Consider the following 19,962-nt stretch of genomic DNA (forward strand, 5'->3'; position numbering starts at 1 on the left):
TTCTTTATATTCTCATCACGTTCGCTCTCTCCCTTGTAGCCCTTTCTGCAATATAATGAATGTGGGGTCATTTGGGATGGGACACAAGCACGAGACATCTACTTAGCATAACGTACCAACACATCCTACTGTAACCTCTCAGAGTACTCAAAGTAAACTGCATATTCCCATCAGCTGTCTTTGCTCTGTTCAGAGACAGCTCGTCTCCACACTGGTCTGGTTAGTATTCTCCAGGCCTGTCAGACAGAGAGCGAGAGGCTGCTCAGATGAAGGGGTTATCAGCGGAGGAGAACAGGCTGGATGAGTTCGAGCCTGACAGCACGTGGAGCCCCGACTAGACACCGTTTTTTATCTTCCAAATAACTTTCCTTTCTTCTCGATGCCAGCATGGTTCATATCATTGGTTCTAACCCTTCTGAAGCCCTGCGCGCACACACCCCACCGCACACACACATGCACACCCATCCACACACACACACAAAGTTGTGTTGTGGGTTGGGGTGAGGTAGAAGTTCAAGTTTGCTGTCATGAGACAGTTTGATGGCTGGTAGTGCAGCATGTTTGTTCTGGACTCCTAGCAGTCCTCTGCCCCAAGTGCCCTTCTACTTCCCCAGATGGAAATGGACAACATTCTGTAAACCAACTCTACACAGACACGACTTCTCCAAACGTGCTCTGGAGAAAGAGACAAATGCAATAAATCAGACTCTCGCTCTGTCGTTCTCACTCTCTCACCCTTTCATTCTGTCGCTCTCTCGTTCTCTCCCTCTCTCTTTCTCTCTGTCTCTCATTCTGTCGCTCTCTCTCTCTTGTCCCAGGTGATAAAAGAGCATACCTGTCTCTTCCCAGACCAGGGGTGAGTACGACATTGTGCGACCCAGTGAGTCATGGATACTTAACACAGTTTACACCGCAAGTTTTCTTCTCTTCACGAGTGGTTTGCTTGACTCATCACACTCCCTTGTGCTTTGCAGAAACATTCGGCTAGCCTGAAGACTGCCAAAGCTGTCAAGCTGGATGCTGAGGTATCGTGTGTCTGAAACATTCATTCTTTAGAGTAGCACAATGTCACGTCTCACATGCACTGACAGGTGCATTCATTCCAACAAGGTGCCAATAACTTGCTGACTTCTGGAAGTCAATTATAAACGCACTGTGGGAATTGATGACGGGAGTAAATGATTGATAGAATCACTTTTATGCGAGCCAGCGCTTCTACAGAAGTGTGAAATGGATGTGCAATTTCCCAGCTAGAAAGGATGTTCTGGTACAACCTGGGGTCTACATTCTCTCTCTCTCTCACCTGTCTCTCTCTCTTTCTCTCTCTCTCTCTCTCACCTGTCTCTCTCTCTCTCTCTCACCTGTCTCTCTCTCTCTCTCTCTCTCTCTCTCTCTCTCTCTCACCTGTCTCTCTCTCTAACCTGTCTCTCTCTCTCTCACCTGTCTCTCTCTCTCTCTCACCTGTCTCTCTCTCTAACCTGTCTCTCTCTCTCTCTAACCTGTCTCTCTCTCTCTCGCACCTGTCTCTCTCTCTCTCTCACCTGTCTCTCTCTCTCCAGGAGCAGACCAGCATTGCAAAGCTGGGTCTGGAGCTGCGTCTGCTGTCGTCAGACATGGACTCTGAGGTGGAGAAGTGGGAGGAGCAGGACCATGACGTTGTGCGACACGCCCAGAGCATGGCCAGCATGGCTTACTCCATGTACCTGTTCACCAGGTACACACAGCCTGTACAAGCTCCACCACATCTACTTATACTCCATTTGTGCTGTCACAGGACTCACAACGCTCTCATTCATTTGGCGTCCACTTTAATCCTCTTTTCCTATCACTTTCCCGTGTCGTCCAGGGGGGAGGGGCTACTGAAGACCACCCTGGATCTCTTCCACCAAGCCGAGGTGTGTACACGCCGCCATTTTCCTCCTCATCCATGTCTTTCTCTCCCTCCTCCTCTCCATCTTCCCTCTCTTTTTCATCTTCCTCCTCTCCTTCCACCGATCCTTTATTATCAGTTGTAATTTAATGTGCCCAGGCCTCATTAAGAGACTCGTGTCCTGGAGGATGGACGCCTTATTAAGAGCTGGAGGCCAGTCTTGTATCTGTGCTTCTGGATGAGTCCCTGGCTACCATCACTGAGAGGATGAAGGGAGAGGGGGGAGGGGGGGGGAGAGGGGGGAGAGAGCCCCCTCTTGGTTCTGCGGTGAAGCTTTTAGGACACACAGTCGCACACACATACAAAAGGGTTTAGATACACACTGAGACTCACTCAACACATCATGCACATCACAACTGGTATTGTTTATCTAGTATTAGGTGATTATACTGTGCAAATATTTAACCTTTACATTTTAGTGTTATTTGTTGGTTGTTGTAGAATCTCTTAATAGCTGGTTGGGCTTACTGGTGATTGAAATGATTGGCCAATCTCTTCCATATAGGTATTTAAAGTAGCCCCCCCCCCCCCCCGCCCACACACTCACACACACCTCCCCCCCCCCCCCCCGCCCACACACTCACACACACCTCCCCCCCCCCCCCCGCCCACACACTCACACACACCTCCCCCCCCCCCCCCCCCCGCCCACACACTCACACACACCTCCCCCCCCGCCCCCCCCCCCCCCCACACACTCACACACACCTCCCCCCCCGCCCCCCCCCCCCACACACACTCACACACACCTCCCCCCCCGCCCCCCCCCCCCCCACACACTCACACACACCTCCCCCCCCCCCCCCGCCCACACACTCACACACACCTCCCCCCCCCCCCCCCCCGCCCACACACTCACACACACCTCCCCCCCCGCCCCCCCCCCCCCCCACACACTCACACACACCTCCCCCCCCCCCCCCGCCCACACACTCACACACACCTCCCCCCCCCCCCTCCCTCTGGTTCTGTCCTCGTTTGCAGGTGCTGTCTGAGGAAGGACTCCAGCTGTGCTCATCTCTTCACGCTTTCTCTACCCAGGTACCACACACACACACACACTTACACAAACCGGCACACACACACACACACGTTGTGGACCGCCTTATAAATCACATTCGCTGGCAGGAAATGAATCCTGTCACCCAGATGCAGTCCTCTCTTGTGTGTGAAATCAAAGAAACAAGAGAACAGCCGCCTTGCTCTCTTCCAGCCCGGGGTCTCACAGTTTAATTAAACCACCCTTTCTGACAGCTATTAACGACTGCCATCCGTCTCAGAGGGATGAGGAGAGTAGAAATGTGGTTATTGGCGCTGGCTAACCCCGCCCAGACGAGGGCACCGCATGCTAATACATAATCAACGAGCCCAGCTAAAGCTCTCATTTGATTAATTACATCAAAACAAACTGTAGAAAATTTGCTTTTTTTATATCCCCCTCTCCTTTACTCCTGGATGAAACAAGCTGGTAGCCCACCTTGCATGGCCCCAACAAATTACAAAGTTATTTATGCAAATTAACCCAATTAAAGTTTCTTTGTGTCAGTAAGAAGTACATCAGTGTTAAAACTAACTAGTCAAGCTCTCTGGGAATTTGTATATATTTGTATAATATTTGTACCTGGCCACATGTAATTAGACCGCTAACTGTAAGTCTGTTGATATTATAATACACTATGGTTATGGTTTGGGTTGGTGGATGGTTCGGTTTAAATTATTAATATCATTCTGTTTTTTTGTTCTATTATAATCATAGTTATTCAATCATTGACAAACAATAGTTAAACAAGTGAAATTGTTATGAGAATCTCAGATGAAAGCGTTTCTGAATGTTCTCTTGCCCTCAGTTGATGGACGAGGAGAAAGCAGGAGTGATGTCAGAGATGGAGAAGCTGCTGGCATTGTGCCAACAGCTGCAGCTGGGCACCAAGACACCAGCACAGGGCAAGTCTGCCACCTTCCAGAAGGTACGCTAACTGGTGTGTGTGTGTGTGTGTGTGTGTGTCACACAGGAAACAAGAACTATATCAGCCTAAATGAAAAGCTTTTGGACATTATTGAGCTCAGATCACCTTGTCAGAGGTTAGAATGCATATGAGCTGATAAAAAAAAGACATCTCCTCCATTGATTGATGTTCATGCCTTTCCTGGACATTGTCTGCACTTCCACATCATCTATTAAGCAGACAGCCTTATCTATCTGTCTGTCAGACACCATCAGGGGTTCTGGTCAGGAAAAAATCTTCACCAAGAGATCGTGGCCAATCAGACAATAGATGATGTGCCCGTTTGTGGGTTGTGTGTGTGTGCATGCATGTGTCATAAAGAAGATTGTGGGTATGTCTGTGTGTATGTGTGCATACAGGCTAATCCCTCTGTGCACCTATGCAGGTAGACTCCTCCATACAGACCACTAGAGCCATGATGACTGTGGTGGTGTTCCTCCTCCCACACTGCAACAGGCTGCTCCGAAAGGTGAGACCCACTCGCCTTCTGTCCTCCTTACTTTCGCGCACCAAGTCATGCAGTATGTCCACGGTCCACTTAAATCCCATTGGCCAATGTTCTTTTCTCCTCCCTCTTCATCCCTTCATGTGTACGTCCACAGTCCAAGTCAGAGAGGAGCAGTCTGGGTTCTCCTCAGGGATGGAGGGAGAAGAAGACATCTTCACCCGTCAGGGGCAACACCTCCTCCGGCGCCACGCTCAACGTCAAGAACAGTAATGGCTTTGGTGTCAAGTCCCTGGAGCAGCACATGGCTAACCTGACTTTCCTGGAGAGCAAGTAGTCCAGCGGTGACCCCCATCGTGACCGCTGACCCCATTATCTATTCCTGTCAGGCCTGGTTCAAAAGCCAAGATCAAATACCATCAAGTTTTCATCTTTGTTACTGTTGGATTGGTTTTTATTGTGTTGGAGTGAACCAAATCAAATTCACCCAAAGTATTTGAGAATAGTATTTGACCTGGGCTTCAAGTTGTATCTGTAGGCCCTGGTCGAGGGTTTGTTTATGTAGTCCCTGTATAACTGTTAAGTGTAGGGTGTTGCTAGGTATGTGCCTCAGAGCCCTCAGTCACAGACCCACAACTGCAGTTCCAAACCTTGTCCACCAGGGAGTGGCATGGAGACACTTGCTCACTGCTCAGACAGGCTCCAGTTGTTCCCTCCTGTCAACCCTGGGTCATTCGGTGGTGTCCTCGTGGACAATGACATTAAGTTCAGCTTTACAAGAGGGCAAAGGGAAGAGCCTACATGGGAGGCTTCTTCAGGATGTCAGCAGTGCACCCCCCCCCCCCCTTAACTACGTGCCTCTGCTCTGTGACCGGCTCATTTGCTTAGTAGTGTACTGTAAACCGGGTAGCACGTCTCAGCCAAATGCACACCTATGAAAAACCTCAAATAAAAGTATGCTTAAAAAATAAAGATCAGTGCATGATGCCATTGCCAAACTTCTTGTCGTACCATGTCAGGTCACAGACTGGGCTATAATTGTATTAGCCCATAACACACACTAAACAGATACAGGGTCATAACATGGGCCTAGGCACAGAGTGTAAATGCGATGCCAACGATTTTATGCCAAATATGAGTTTAATGAACGGATGAATCACTTGGCTTGCTTATCAAATGAAACATAAAGCTCTTAATACTCCCATTAAACCAGAAGCGGATGTTATTTTTGCCAGCTTTGTTACTGTCTACAGCATTCAAATCATTATCAGTGTATGGTAGAGTTTGATTTGCTTTCCCCCCCCAAATGAAAGCCTGAAATGACCTGGTTGCTGTGTTAAACCTGTGGTTGTAAAAGTGGTTCTCTCTGAAGTGTACATGTTATGAAGGCTATCAAGTATAGACTGCTGGATAGACCACTGTGTATTATGTTGTATGCTGGTACTTGAAGAAAAGATGTATACAAATGTCTTTCCAGAGGTAATAATGATGGTTGTGGTATTATGTCTGGGTGTGGAGATAAACAACCATCCACAGTATCTAAAGCTTTAGAGATGTGATGAGTGAGCAGCTAATACAGGAGTGATGATACAGCTATGTGAAGAAATAGCTCTAGTTTTGGACCAGCTATCCCTTTGACAGTTGAATGATTGCTAAACGGAGACACAAATCAATAAAATAAAACATTATTTTTCTTATGAATTGGGTTGGTTGTGTTGTTTATTGATGTAATCATGTACACTGAAAGAAAAGAAAGATTCAGACAGCACAACTTTGGAGAGTGCTCTGCCTATCTGGTGTCCAATGTAGCTACATCATTGCTATCTTTGACATGTAATTACTGACATGTTAGCTCCCTTGTATATGTCCATGTACGTTAAACAAACAACTTAAAATATATATATATTTAAAAAAAAACACTTTGTTAACCATTAACTGGCTTTCAAATACGTCATGTTTTTAAGGCCAACAAATCCGCAAAGATCTACCAAATCCCCAACAGTCTGGGCTGATCAGACATGCAGTGAGCTGCTCCCATGCGGTCCCTGGGTCTTGGTGCACTGTCTATCCCTACAGGCTGCAGTCCATGCATCCAGTCATGGATGGGAACACGCCAGTCTGGCTGGGAGGGTCAAGAGGTAAGGGACTCCTCCTAAAGTCGACCCAGGAAAAGGCACCTTGGAGCTGGGGTGAGAATGACGAGCCCCTGGGACTGCGTTGTTCTTCAGCAGGGCTCTGGTTGGCTGGCTCGTTTGGAGACCACGCCCTCGTACTGCTCTCTGGTCAGGAGGCTCTCTGTGATGCTCTTGCTCTCCTCAAACTTAGGCAGGATGACGGCGATGTATCCCTCCGTGGAGGGCTACTCAAGCAAATGCAGACAGACAACACCCAAATCCTTAAAACAATGTGGGCGTTAACAGCTAAGAACGGACCTAGTTTGTTTCACAGTCTCACCTTTTCAAGTAAGAGGCTGGGCTTTTCAAGTATGTCCTCGTTCACCTCGAGGAGGCGGCCCCTGATACAGCTGAGAAGACAATATCACTACATGTATTAAGTGGGAACATTAGTAACACGCATCAACGCTAGCTAGCATGGCTATTTTCTACCAGAGCTTAAATCACCAATGGAGAACGCACCTGTAGATGGTGTATTCTGTAGTGTCTGTGCAGGTTATCCTACACAGAGGAGCAAAGTCTGTGAGGAACTGGCCTCCCTGATGACAAAAACATGAACTCTTTAATAGTACACAATTTGTCTAAATCTGAGGACAGGACACAAAGTACTTTTTAAATATGACTTGGGCTGTTTGCTCCGTGAAGCCAACATAGATACATACTCTCTTAGATTTCCCAGACACTTTGTTCTGCAGACGACTGCAGCCAGCACTGATTTGATAGTTTATGCTCTTGACCGTCCGACCGTCTTGGAGTATAGGGTGCGTTTCTGCCAGAGTGATAACGCATAGTCTGTAGGAAAAGAGAAAAAGCCACAGGCTACATATGTAGTTTACTTTGACTGAATACTTCGTTTAGTGATTTCGATGCAAGATGTTTCATTGATACTTGCACACATGAAGAAAGAATGTCTGGGGCATTTACCTATTTGAGTGCTGAAGGATGCAATGGTCTTCACAAGGCTGGCCCTTGAGATCTAGGTATTAAATGACAAGATAAAGCTACTTAGCACGCTGGACAGTAAACATTTGTTTGAGCAATTTTTTTTAAACGCATAGGGTGCAGCTAAGGAAAACAAAAAGTAAATCGTGTTTGAAAACAAATCAAACGTCAGTATTTATTGCCGTTGGACAGACAGCTGTGTTAATTAACCAAGTTAACGGGCTACCAAGCTATTGCTACTGTACAGTAACTAGGTGTTTTGCTTCACAAGTTGACATCAACTTACCCGTTTTATACCATCGTGTGTAGTACCTATCAATGACAGATGGAAACTTTTTGTGTTCAGGACTTTCTTCTGACATTGTTAGAGAACTTAAATTACATTACTTTACAACAAGGAACGATTAGCGAATAGCTCACAATGAGCCTGGTAACGCTTGGCATCAGAAGGTTAGCACTGTTTGCTGAATGCTCCTGGCGGAGTATTAAACATGTGGTACTCCTGGTCCGTGCGCAATTATAATCCGAAATCTATGCAGACGAAATGTCTAAAGTTCCGGACCGAGGTGAAGTTAGTTTCATATTCGACATTCGTCTCACATGACATGAAGACGCTACTTTGCAGCGTCGTGTTGGGGACCGGGTGAAAACTACCCATACAATTTAAAAAAATTATGACTTTTATAATATTTGTATGAATATAAAACCGCAAACGGACACCAGAGTATTCTAGTAAAGTCTGGCCTACTTACACACCCTTTACATTTTCAATTAAGTTTCAAACTGAATGATAGAAAATTGCTCATCTCTGAAAATAGCATGAAATCCTCGCTAATCTTAATAACTTTCTCAAGATTGTGTCAAGAAATCTCAAATATACACCTGATTATTCTAATAAAGTCTGGCCTACTTCCACGTCCTTTACATTTTCGATTAAGTTTCAAACAGAATGATAGAAAATTGCTCAACTCTGAAAATACCATGAAATCCTCACTAATATTAATAATTCTATCAGAATTATTTATTTTTGTACTGAAAAATCTCAGATACACTAGATTATTCTAATAAAGTGGCCTACTTCCACACCCCAGAGGCACACCATATGACTGAACTTCTGACATCATTACAACCTTTACATCTGCAGTCTCAGGAGAAAAAGGACCAGATTATCAAACCACTTCAAATCTCCATGCCAGTAAATTATTATGAATGAGCGCAGCAGGCATTTATGAACAGGTAATTGTTTATCTTCCTTTTTTATGTCTATGGCAGCTGTTTTGAACAATGGTTTCACTGTGAGCAGGGTGCCGTTTTAAACTTTGTTTGGACTGATGTTAGATTATGACAATAAACGTTCTACTGCCGTTGACCCCCATGCACCACTAGAGTGCAGCACAGTAATAGATTTAGTAGAAGACGTTGTTTCTGTCTCACCAAAGAGTGTGGTTGAAGGGTGACGCATAACATCCAACAGAGCTGAAGGATCCCAGTTTGCCTACTGAGTCCAGGTTTAAAGGGATGCTGGATCGTCAGTCGGAAAAGAGCAACTCGGGGATTGTTTTTGCCAAGTCTAAATAGGTTGAAGGAAGGATCAGTGGTGTCCATGTTCATAGACTGTAGTCCCATACTGTGCATTTCCAGTTTAGTTAATATCAAAAACCACTCAACTCTTAATGATTCTCGCAGGCCACAGCCATTGACATCCTTTCCACATGAGCATGTGTGTATCCAGGAGTATTACGTCATGCTCAAAGGATTTGGGGAGGAGCATGCAGAGGAATTAAGAGAGGGAAGAAGGGGTGAAAGAAGACAGAAAGGAGTGAGGCAGGGAAGTACACAGACACAACTCATCATCATTATAACCAACCAAAGCAACTTCCTATAGAACCTGAATCAATAGGCAAGCCAGATTTCTATAGCCCTGTCAAAGGCTAAGCAACACCCTTCAACCAGAAAAGGGAAGTGAGAGAGGGAAGAAAGGAGTCAGGAACTGAGCAATGTTTCCCTTGTGAAATAGTTTCTAATGCCGACCGGTCAAATTCCACACATAACTGAGCGTGACTCTTATTCACTATGTGGACCATCCACAGGCAGCATCTTGGTAACTTTGGTAAGGCACATTAGGTGATGACCTCATGTCAGCAGAACAGTTAGATGTGCAGATAGATCTTCCATGTATCTCATGTCTGCGTGCTTGTCTGTTAGACAGTGGAAGGTTTTGTGGTTTAGTATTTTTTCCATTACTCTTTGGGTAGCAGTTACAGTCTGTAACTGATGCTATACTCAATAGTTACACAGAGAAGAAAAAGTGGACATCAATAGAATGAGCATCATGTGGACAGAATAGAAGCTGTGGTGAGGGTGGACGGATACTGTCGAACAGCACAGTGACACCTGTCTGCAGACTGGTACTCGCTCTGCCACCAACACAGGTCAGAGGGTATGTGTTTGTGTGTGCACACATTCATTGAACACATGCCTGCATGTGTCTTGGCGTGTGCATGCGTGACCATGTGTGTTATTGTAACGCTTCCAATAGTACATCCAGTCTCCAGCTCCACATCCAGCTCTGCATCAAGAGAGCCTCCAGCTGCAGACAGGCTTCTGTGTGTGTTCGCTCCACGTCAGCTACTGATGTAGCAGCTCAATCTGTTTGTTAGACTGGCTGGCTCTGGGCCGAGCGTCGTTCTCTTTCTGGATGGAAGTCATCACTCTGCGGACTCCACCATGCCTGCCAGGACTATGGCTGACGAGGTTGAGTTAGGGTAAGAAAGATAGAGAGGGAGTGTGTGTGTGTGTGTGTGTGTGTAAACATATGTGTGTGTCAGTTTATCATAATCTGGTGAATGTTAACGCATAACGCTGCTGAGTGGAAAAAGATTGTTTCCTGATTTCACAGGCCACGACCATCCGAGATATGTTTTCAATCATTATCAACATTGAGCTGCAATTCTTGTATGAAATGTGCTATATAAATAAAGTCTTACATTTAGTCATTTTTAGTCATAAAGTCTTATTATTATTATTATAAACTTTCACTTACTGTTCACTGAGGACAGGAGCTCTTTGGTTCATGACTCTGCAAAAACACCATGGGGTTTTTGTAATCAACAACAGGAAACTAAAGTCAAATGTGACCCAAAGGGTCTAATTGTGAACCATGCTTACCATGCATCGATGATGCTACAAAGGTTTTGTTGACGCAAGACCAAGACAGCCTCCTTCATGCCCCAGAGACCAGCTTCACAGACTTGTTGGTTGTGCAACAATTACTGCTGGGATATTCAAAATGATGTAATAAGATTCAGAAGTTTGGATAGGAAATGTGCTTAAACAATGTCATTTACATTTTAAAGCAAGAAAAAGAGGCTAGACTTTAAGAACCATGGAAAGAGCACTGAGTAGCTACTCAACCTAACCCTTTACCAAGTAGGATATTTTACCAGAAAATTACACTGCACCACAAAATTATGTGTGCATCAAATGGGTTGGCCGATGTGTGTTCACAACCAACATTGTTTATGTAGGTTTACCAAAAACGTTAGTCAAACTAACAAATTAGGCGGTGCATACATATTCCAACACCTTTTAATTTATCTCCTGTCGATGTAAGCCCATGTGGTCTACAGCTGCCTGTGGAGCCTTTAGTTCTGTGGTTGCCTGAGCTTTCCGAGGAGGAGAAAGTTGCAGTGTTGGGGCTAGCGTGTCGTCTGTGTAAGGTCTGGAAGATGCAGGCCTGAAGTCCACTGGCTTCAGAACATAGGCAGACATTGTTCCAGGTCATCGGAACCTTACATGCTTCTCCTGTTAACAGGTGTCTCCAGAACACTTGAGCAACTTTCTGTTTCCATGGGTATTGCCAAACTGTATTTTTCCTAGCGATGATTTTTTACTTTAACTTTCTTTCTTTCTTTCTTAAGTATTTTTTATCCTGTTTGATGTGCATAGTTTACAGAAATGGTTACAAATACCACAAATGGAAAAATAAGTGACAGGATTAAAACAGTTAAAACTATCGCATTGTTTGCCCCACTACAGTTTATTTTATAGGATTTGAAATGTTTTCTTGTTACAAATTCAGTGGAACCTGCAAGCAATTTCAATGTCTCGAAAATGTTTAGACATTAACGACAGTGACAGGATTATGCCTTAAGTCCTCTGGCAACATCTTTGCCATTGCCTGGGAAAGTGTGACTTGAAAGCTATAACGTTGGCGAAAGTATAAAACTACACTGCCACGTAATAGCGTGAAACCAAGGCTTTTAGAAAGGATGGAAAACACTTTGCTGTCTTTCTTCTCTTTAATTGTAAAAGGAGGACAGACTGACACATGCAATGGGATAGCATGATCAGAACTCCTTGGACCCTTTGGCAAGGTTTGGGGAGCTTGGGTCTGTTCTGGAGTGTTCCATTTGTGTTTGTTTTCCTCAGGCTCTCTGGACAGAGTTGGATGAGGTTGTGTGCTTTGGCCCAAGCTTCCAGTTTTCAGACTTTAGACTACATTGTGCCATTGGGGTGCTCTGGAAGGCAACATACTAAAAAGTCCTTTATCTTACAAGCCCTGGAAGTTTTTACTTTGAGGAATTGGGTCCTCAGTTGTCATCATAGTGAGGCTCCATTCTAGTAAATATTTATGATTATTATCCAATAACAACCTTAGCGATCAATCAGTCACTATAACCTCTTAAGCTGAAATCTAATTCCATCCTGCCATATCTAACTGTAAATTGTCACATTGCCGGTTACATTGCCGTTATCTAGTATTGTACTATCAGTACTACTCGTATGTCTAAGGCAGTGCTAAGAAAGTGGTATAGCAAAAAACATGAGGGATAGATTAAAAAAACTGGTCATGCCTAATTGGCATTCCAGACAGCTAAGATAACCTTTTCAAACGCAAATAAAAAAACGACATTGTTTCTGTTCATGTAATTGTCTGGGTCTTGAAGGGCTGCCCTGGTGGAAGTTTTCTCTGTGTGTCAGACAATGCTAACCCTTAACACGCTTTTATTTGTCAAGCCTTGGGAAGGCTTCTCATTCTCCAGTGCTCTCTAAACCACCTCTTCTATGGGACGATGTGGCCGACTGTTAAAAGGGACGAGTGGAGGATTACGCTCTGTTTTAATTAAAAAGTAATAGAGACAGCAAAGCCTCTTGATTGAGTAAAGTAAACATTGATCCAGATCTTTTTTTCTAGGTACGCCAGTGCACATCAAACACTGAGGCAGTGAAGTCAGACGTTTGGACAGCTGGGCCTGCTCCTCTGCTGAGGATGTGCGTAGATTAGAGAAACCTAATTACATAGAGGAGCTTTTAGTGACACACACACACACACACACACAGCATACACTTGCTCCCTGTCCATTATAGAGCAAGATGCTGAGACTTCCACTCTCCTCTTTCTTTTGTTCTTCATCCCTTTCAGGGCGAAGCTGTGGCCTTCACGGATCCCTCCATGTTTTCCTTGGTGCTTAGATCCACTGTAACATCAAACAAACCACAGGAAAAGTGAATCTGAACCAAGTGAAACCCTCTCATATATTAGCCCTTTCTTTTCCCGGGTTTGTTGATAAGATGATATGTCCTGGTTTGTTAATGTTGAAAAGTCTCTTCTCCTACTTGTTCTGTTTTTTTGTTGTAAACTTTACTGTGCACACACAGAGAGATGTGATCGTTGGAACGGCAGCCCCATATTTTTTCTGAAAATATGCATTTCTGTTAACCACACGTTTTCTTCGGAAAAGCTATTGACACAAACCCTGTGATTGGGTAGTGTGAAATGGCTGAGCTGGAGAAGGCTTTTTTTGCTACATTAGATACTACACAAGAGGTCATCCAGGGGTCAGAGATCCGGTTATTGGTTCAAATCTTAACCAAGGATCTTAAAGATGAAGATCTGTTGCAGTTGTGCCCCTGTAAGCAATGGAACACCAAACATAAGGAAAAACGTTATCAAGATGTGTCCCAAATTACAGATTCTGTACTTTTCTCTACTTTTCTCTGAGGTCAGAGTGTAAAGCTGAGGGAATGTGGAGATAATGAGCAGTCTAATTCTTGGTACTTGGTCCTGGTGAATGACCGAGAGAATGATATGGTGTATGTGACTTTAGCTGAGTCTATGTTAGATGATAAGCAGCTGTATATAGGGGCCAGCCCTGCAAATAACACATAGCACAGATGCCCCCCCCCCAAACACTCATGAGCATGCATGTACACACCAGTGCTCACACGCACACACTCTCTCTGTATCTCTCACCCCCTGCCTGGAACCCCTAAACACACAAAATCAGCAGGTTTTTTGGGGTCTGCAGATTTTAATAGCTTATTAAAACCAGATGACACAAATGTTTGAACCTGTGGACAATTCAGTCACTACAAAGTGCTGAGTTTGTTTCCCGAAAGAGTCAGGCATACTGTGAGACGCTACCATGGGCCCTGGGAAACTTAATGAAATTTAATGAATTATATAGACCGTGTTGCTGACTTTGTTCTCCCCTGGGCTTCAAGTACACTGTTAACTAGCCTCATTCAAGGTAAAAAAAAAAAAAAGTGGATTTACAATACCACTGACTGGAAAACCTCCATGTTCATGTTTAACAGAAGTGGACAAATAGCCTCAAGGTTCAACACACAACTTTAAATTGCTTACTCGGATTTGGATACTGTTGGTTAGTATGTCGGCCAGAAGTTGCCCATTGCTGTTTTATGAAACCATGTTTAATAGTTATTTGTTAACTTTTGTATTTTGTTACCTTTTGCATTTATATCTTTTGTATTTGATCAGGTTTAGAGCTCATCATCTGCTTCCCTGTATATAATAGCTTACATTAGCTTACAACCTTTGATGCAGCATTGCACAGTCAACAGCTCATATGGTGGCAATTCTTGGTACACTCAAGACTTGGCAAGATGTATGACCAGCCATAACAACATCACAAGTGAATGTTCAGGGATAAACAAAATACGCCCTCAGTCTACTGTTAGTCCGGATGTTTGTTTGATTGGAGGAACGCTCTGTTCTTCCCATTGTACTTGGTGCAGATTGGAAGCCTACATTCCTGTTCACAGGATGGATTCCAAACAATTGCATGTGGCTGCTACTCTGTTATGAAAGTGATGCTAATGCTAACATATGTTCACAAAACGTCAATTGAAGTTGTAACTCTTGACTTGAAAGAACAAGACTCAATATTTCAACTTATGGTCAGGCTTAATATGTTGTTGATATGAATTGTCAGTGTATGAAAGAATAGCCCAGAGGAGATAGTGACGGCAAGACTTTTAACCACAGTTTGTTAGCAACCATATCCTCTGACGTGAGGTTGTTTGTGTGCTGGCAGTTTATCCACGTCACACACACAGCCTCACTTTGACTGTTTATTGCATAAGTCATTTGCCAACACTTGTGCAATATCATACATACTTTTTTAGATTCATATCAACAAATATGATTAACTTAATCTACATTCTTAAAGATTAGAAAGTCAGGAAACTGGCTGACCAACAGAGAAAGCCCACACACAGAACAAGTTCAGGTTCAAATCTATTATTGTCAGATGCACAAACCAACACAGGTTCAAATTGGGCACTGAAGTTCTTAAGACAAGACAACGCAAAGCAACCTGGCATAACATGATATATAAGTACTCAGAACAAGTTTACACCTATGACAAGTTAATATATAATATAATAAACCTCCAAAATATACAACATAATAAACAAACACTTTCAGAAGCATTCAAGTCTGACTATGACTGTCATGATGCCACGCTGATAGTTCCCGGCAGTATTAAGAGCATAGAATGGTTGATCGTGCTTCTCATAATCCTCCATTCCATTCACCGGTCTCATACAGAGACCAACGTTAGAGGGCAGGAGTGAAGGGAAGGAGGAGGAGGTCTATCCAGGTCACTCTACAGCCTCTGTGGGCTTCACAGCAGCAGGGCTGTCTATACCCCTGTCTGAAATCCTTCTTTGAAAGTGAAGAAGCCTACATAAGAAAATAACCCTAAACCATTTTTTTCAGTACAGATTCACATGTCACTGTTTAGATAGTTTCAGATCATCTCAGGAGACTCTTCAAATCTTCAAATATGTGTCAACTCTGACACATATTTCTGGCTCCACTCCACATGGATTAATAGGTTTGTAAGCTCCCTGCTCCAGACCCTGCTACTTCTGTCTAGAATTCATAGTCCATGTTGTCCACAGTACCGTTGGGGAGAACGTAGAGAGACTTGCTCTTTTTCTTCCGGCTCTTCTTCTGCTGCGCGGGGTCGAGGGCCCCCGTCAGGGACAGGTAGGACGCCATGCTGTTCCGAACGCCGTAGCTCACCATGGCGTCCTTGTTGTCCGGGCTACCGGGGTTCTCTAAGCTCACCAGCTCTTTTCTGTGATTGGTTGAGATAGACAGACAGAACGGGATGGAGTCATATCACAGCGGTCTATACAATATCGGTCCTATCACGATGGTCACTACTTTACCTGTCTACTTTCTTCCAGTCAAAGTGGCGCCTCATGACCACCGGGGGCGCCTGTGGAGGGCCTTCCAGGGTGGAGGCGTTCCCAGACAGACACGGGGTGGTGAGGACACAACACAAGCCATCTGCTGAGTCTGGGGCAGCAGGAGGGAACCGTCAGATATGATACCTACACTATACACTCATGCCTTTTCATAGGAGTGTGGTCCTCATAATGCCCATAAACACTCATGGTCATGCACTGCAACAGTCTCTTTATGAAGTAGGCATTACACTTGTGTACTTGAGTCTTGCACTTGCGTTCATGGTCACGCAGACACACGCACACTTGCAATAACTTTTAGAACTGTTAGGGGCATACCAAATCAGTGGTTAAAACCCTTAAACACCTCTTACATCCTGTTGTATTCAACAGCACTTAGCACACAGTGTTACTGAGAGAGAAACTGAGGAACACAGACAGGAAAGATAAGTACATTATCAGCCACCGCTGATTTCTATATTTAGCGCAGAGGGTTATTTTCTTTTTCTTTGTGTGTCTGGTGAGTATGCGTGCATGTGTGCGTTTGTGAGAGTTGTGCAGTTGTACCAGAGTAATGGTTAACCATATCCTCCAGGCACTGGAAAGTGAGCCTCGGTGAGATGTAGTACCAGCTGTTGTCCAGTCGCAGGACCTTGTAGTGCTTTATGGATCTGTGCTTCACTGACAGGGAGTAAACACCTGTAAACACGCAACACATCAGCAGACTGGCAGAGATTACATACCTGTAGACACTAACACACCTGAGCAAATCAGTCATTCATAACAGCAATGAATGCAATGTAGTGTTTTAGACCTGGGCGATACCGGTGGTAAATTGTGTCAAGTCTATTGAATGTATCTATCCGTAGTATGGAGTGTGTCATACAGTTTAACAGACACGGCAAATCTGCTATTGCGCTAGAGGGAAATGGTGCCAGTTAGCCATTAATGACAATGTAACAAAGTCATCAGACAGGAGCTATAGTGAAATGGGAAATACATGTGTGGGACTTCCTCCGTATGTGTTAATGCTTCACATATTGAGATAACTTCTGGAAAGGTCATGTTCACACAGCGGCTGTCTGTGAACTATAAGTGATCTGAAACGTATTTGGTATCAGACACCGAATACATATTGGTTCATAGTTCACACAGTGATACATGAAGCACACACACCTTTCTCTTTGATGCTCTCTCTGACCATGAAGGAGCCCACTCTGTGTCCAGGGAGCTGAAGCAGCTCTTCTGCCTTCCGTCTCATCACTCCCTCGAACAGCCAACTTGGAAATGAAATAAGGGACAGTATGATAGCTTAGTAGAATCACAGTTATATAACATGATATGGTATGGTTTTCTTGACAATCCCTTCTTACCCATGATACACCTTTGCTACATAATTGTTAGGAATATAGTTTTCACTTCCTGGTAGGCCAGACTGGACTCTCCACCAACCGACTTCTCTGAACGATGCAAAACAAGTGAAAAAGGGGAATTAATAACAATACTTAAACACGTTTCAATTTTACAATAATAATAATACAGGGGACGCCTTTCAGAACACTTAAGTACATCTTACAGAAAATATAGGTTCAACATCCAAAACAGATTTAACATGGATCCACACTGACATTGTTGAAAGACCTTCTGCATTTCTATATGCCTGCGGTCAGACAGTGAACGGTATGAACATACTGAGAAACGGCCTTGAGCTTCTCTCCCATCCTGAACAGGGGCTCGCTGACATCTGGAGACGGGTAGTCTTGGAGCACAATGAGGATTTCATCCTCAGAATCTGTGAAACCAAGGGGTCACCATGTTACCCAGATAGTCCCCATTTGAGCCAGAGTCCCCATTTGAGCCAGATGGGTCGCAAAAAGCATACCAATACAGTTAGCTACCGATTACTTTTTGACAGCGTGTACACCACCTCAACTGGGTGCATTTTGTTCAGTTAATCCAAACTGGTCTGAGTTGCTGTATCACCTGACCTGGTGGACATATGTTGTTGTCTATTGCGGAGGCAGCAGAATCTTACAATTGCTCTAATGCCTAGTTAGGAAACATTTATTTTGAAATCATGTTGCATTTATTGAAATAGTAAATCCTCACCCAACTTCCTTTTGAAATGAAATGTATGTACCATGTCAAGCTCATCTTTTGCTAAAACATATTTTTCTGCATCCTGCAGTAGTGTATCCTTATAAAGGAGAAACATGTATATCATGCTTTGTTTAGTCTTTTAATGTTTAGTCTTTTAATGTAGCTGTTTTTGGTTTTCCTTAAGACTTTTGCATAGTACAGTATTCTACTGTGTGTACTGTGTTTTACTGTGTATAATGTGTTCAGCACACAGACAGATGCCATTAGCGAGCCATAGAGTAAGTGCAGACTACACTACCATACTGTGTCCTTTCTCTCCAAATAAATGCTTACATAAAGAAACTCAGCCATAGTCTAAGAATGGATGTCTTACCCCTCAGGGTGCTGTCATTGTTGTGCATATTGGATTTATTTTCGTCCTCTCCCTTCAAGATGTTCCCCATCACAGAACTCGTCAGGGCCCAGCTCTGAGAACAGACAGAGAGACGTGTTGCTGTCAATTCATATCTAAGACCATACTTCCCTACATGATGGGGAGAGAACATTTCTGGTCAATGTCTCTTTTGAAAGTTCCACCCAGTGTCTATGCCCAAACCCTTGTTTTGTAACTTCCTGTTAGCCGCCAAAGTGCCATGTCAACCCAGCCTACGCTCAAGATTTGGGAACCTGAGGCTTGATGTTATGAGACAAATGTTTCTAATGCAACACGCACCTATACATGATGAAATAGCAGCCTTAATACTCCTAATAATATACTGAATAACTAATATTCCCACAACCTGTTGTATGTGTTGTATGGATGTATTGAGTCACTGGACCTCCCATAACATGTCAATTATGTAAATGTGAATGTATTAGGAAGGCTTTGAAGGTCCTATCATTATCATTTTTTAATTACAATGGAGCTGCCTAAATATGATTCCCTCTTACTTTTAATGCAGGAATTCCACGTGTGCTGTACCATTCAGTTGTGTACAATCCTATGCAAATATCTTTCCTGGTATGTCAAAACCATTGCTGAACAATATTGCTTCACTACACCTTCATCAAACAAACACAATATATGGGTGCAAACTTGTCATTGGATGTCAATCGAACGTGCCTCAAATACTTCCGAATGAGATGGATGTTATTGTATCTATGTTAGACCCAGGTCTGTGCAGCAGCAACCACGGTGTCCTTCCCAGGTGGGTGTAGACTTACCTATCTGGTACAGTGACTCATGTAGTGATCCACAGTGGGAGCCTGAAGCCTGGCAGGGTGGAAGATGAGACACCAGAGCACTCTTAAACCAAAGGGTCTGAGGCCATGTCCGCTGTGCGCTGGTATGTACAGAGATCTTAACTTTGACGACCAAACGTCAACACTTTTTTAGCCATCAGAATGAAGAGTCACAGCGCAGCAAGCCACACACTCACTTCCTGTTCTGGAATGAGGAAGAGATGAACAGTGCAGAGAGAACTCGGTCGTAATGTCTGAGGTTTTCAAAACAACACAGAAGAGCCTAAGGATTCTTACAAGACTTTCTGAGTGAAATCTTCATCACATAACAAAAGCTGCCAAAATAATGTAGCTTAGAAGAGCATTCATATTTTCTCACAATCATTTGCCAGGGTAAACACGTTCTGGACTTTTTCATAAACATTTTAGAGAGGCCACTTTGGGGCCACGCTCAAAAAATCTCTCCGTAAGCCACATCATTTAACACAGGAATTTAAGAAAGGAATGTTCCAAATCTTAAGTTGTTGATAAGGATTTTTCTCTGTAGTGTTTAATTACTGTCAGTGTTTCCTCTTGGACTTTGTGTTGGGACTTGGATTTGCAAGGGTGCAAAGACAGCATATAAAGAGCTTCTAACCAGTA

General features: G+C 43.9%; 3 protein-coding genes across 6 annotated transcripts in view; 1 reads left to right on the plus strand and 2 right to left on the minus strand.

Annotated features, from left to right (window-relative positions):
• Positions 1 to 5,221, plus strand: part of ctnnal1 (catenin (cadherin-associated protein), alpha-like 1) — a 31,020-nt gene extending 25,799 nt beyond the window's left edge. For 2 of the 4 annotated variants that reach the window (XM_084696122.1, XM_084696123.1), the window contains exons 12-19: positions 819 to 880; positions 975 to 1,025; positions 1,560 to 1,714; positions 1,847 to 1,895; positions 2,915 to 2,971; positions 3,778 to 3,897; positions 4,322 to 4,405; positions 4,539 to 5,221. In XM_084696122.1, coding sequence (XP_084552248.1) covers positions 819 to 880; positions 975 to 1,025; positions 1,560 to 1,714; positions 1,847 to 1,895; positions 2,915 to 2,971; positions 3,778 to 3,897; positions 4,322 to 4,405; positions 4,539 to 4,718 — 758 coding nt within the window. In that variant the 3' untranslated portion in view covers positions 4,719 to 5,221. Of the gene's footprint in view, positions 1 to 794; positions 881 to 974; positions 1,026 to 1,559; positions 1,715 to 1,846; positions 1,896 to 2,914; positions 2,972 to 3,777; positions 3,898 to 4,321; positions 4,406 to 4,538 lie in introns of all 4 variants that reach the window. The other 2 variants (XM_084696125.1, XM_084696124.1) reach the window with 2 other exon arrangements.
• Positions 5,222 to 6,082: 861 nt separating this feature from the next.
• Positions 6,083 to 8,005, minus strand: abitram (actin binding transcription modulator). The gene is made up of 6 exons (XM_084696127.1): positions 7,784 to 8,005; positions 7,480 to 7,531; positions 7,218 to 7,347; positions 7,018 to 7,094; positions 6,836 to 6,905; positions 6,083 to 6,740 (listed from the first exon to the last, which is right to left on the minus strand). Exons 1-6 carry the CDS (start codon positions 7,857 to 7,859, stop codon positions 6,606 to 6,608), a joined length of 540 nt encoding a protein of 179 aa, XP_084552253.1. The 5' UTR covers positions 7,860 to 8,005; the 3' UTR covers positions 6,083 to 6,605.
• A 7,018-nt stretch (positions 8,006 to 15,023) lies between these two features.
• Positions 15,024 to 19,476, minus strand: sla1a (Src like adaptor 1a). Its single transcript, XM_084695529.1, has 8 exons — positions 19,303 to 19,476; positions 18,473 to 18,566; positions 17,692 to 17,791; positions 17,373 to 17,459; positions 17,176 to 17,279; positions 16,567 to 16,698; positions 15,982 to 16,111; positions 15,024 to 15,887 (listed from the first exon to the last, which is right to left on the minus strand). Exons 2-8 carry the CDS (start codon positions 18,540 to 18,542, stop codon positions 15,680 to 15,682), a joined length of 831 nt encoding a protein of 276 aa, XP_084551655.1. The 5' UTR covers positions 18,543 to 18,566; positions 19,303 to 19,476; the 3' UTR covers positions 15,024 to 15,679.
• Positions 19,477 to 19,962: the final 486 nt, after the last annotated feature.

Source organism: Hypomesus nipponensis, chromosome 4, assembly GCF_054491055.1.
Source record: "Hypomesus nipponensis isolate SF chromosome 4, ASM5449105v1, whole genome shotgun sequence".
NCBI lineage: Eukaryota > Metazoa > Chordata > Actinopteri > Osmeriformes > Osmeridae > Hypomesus > Hypomesus nipponensis.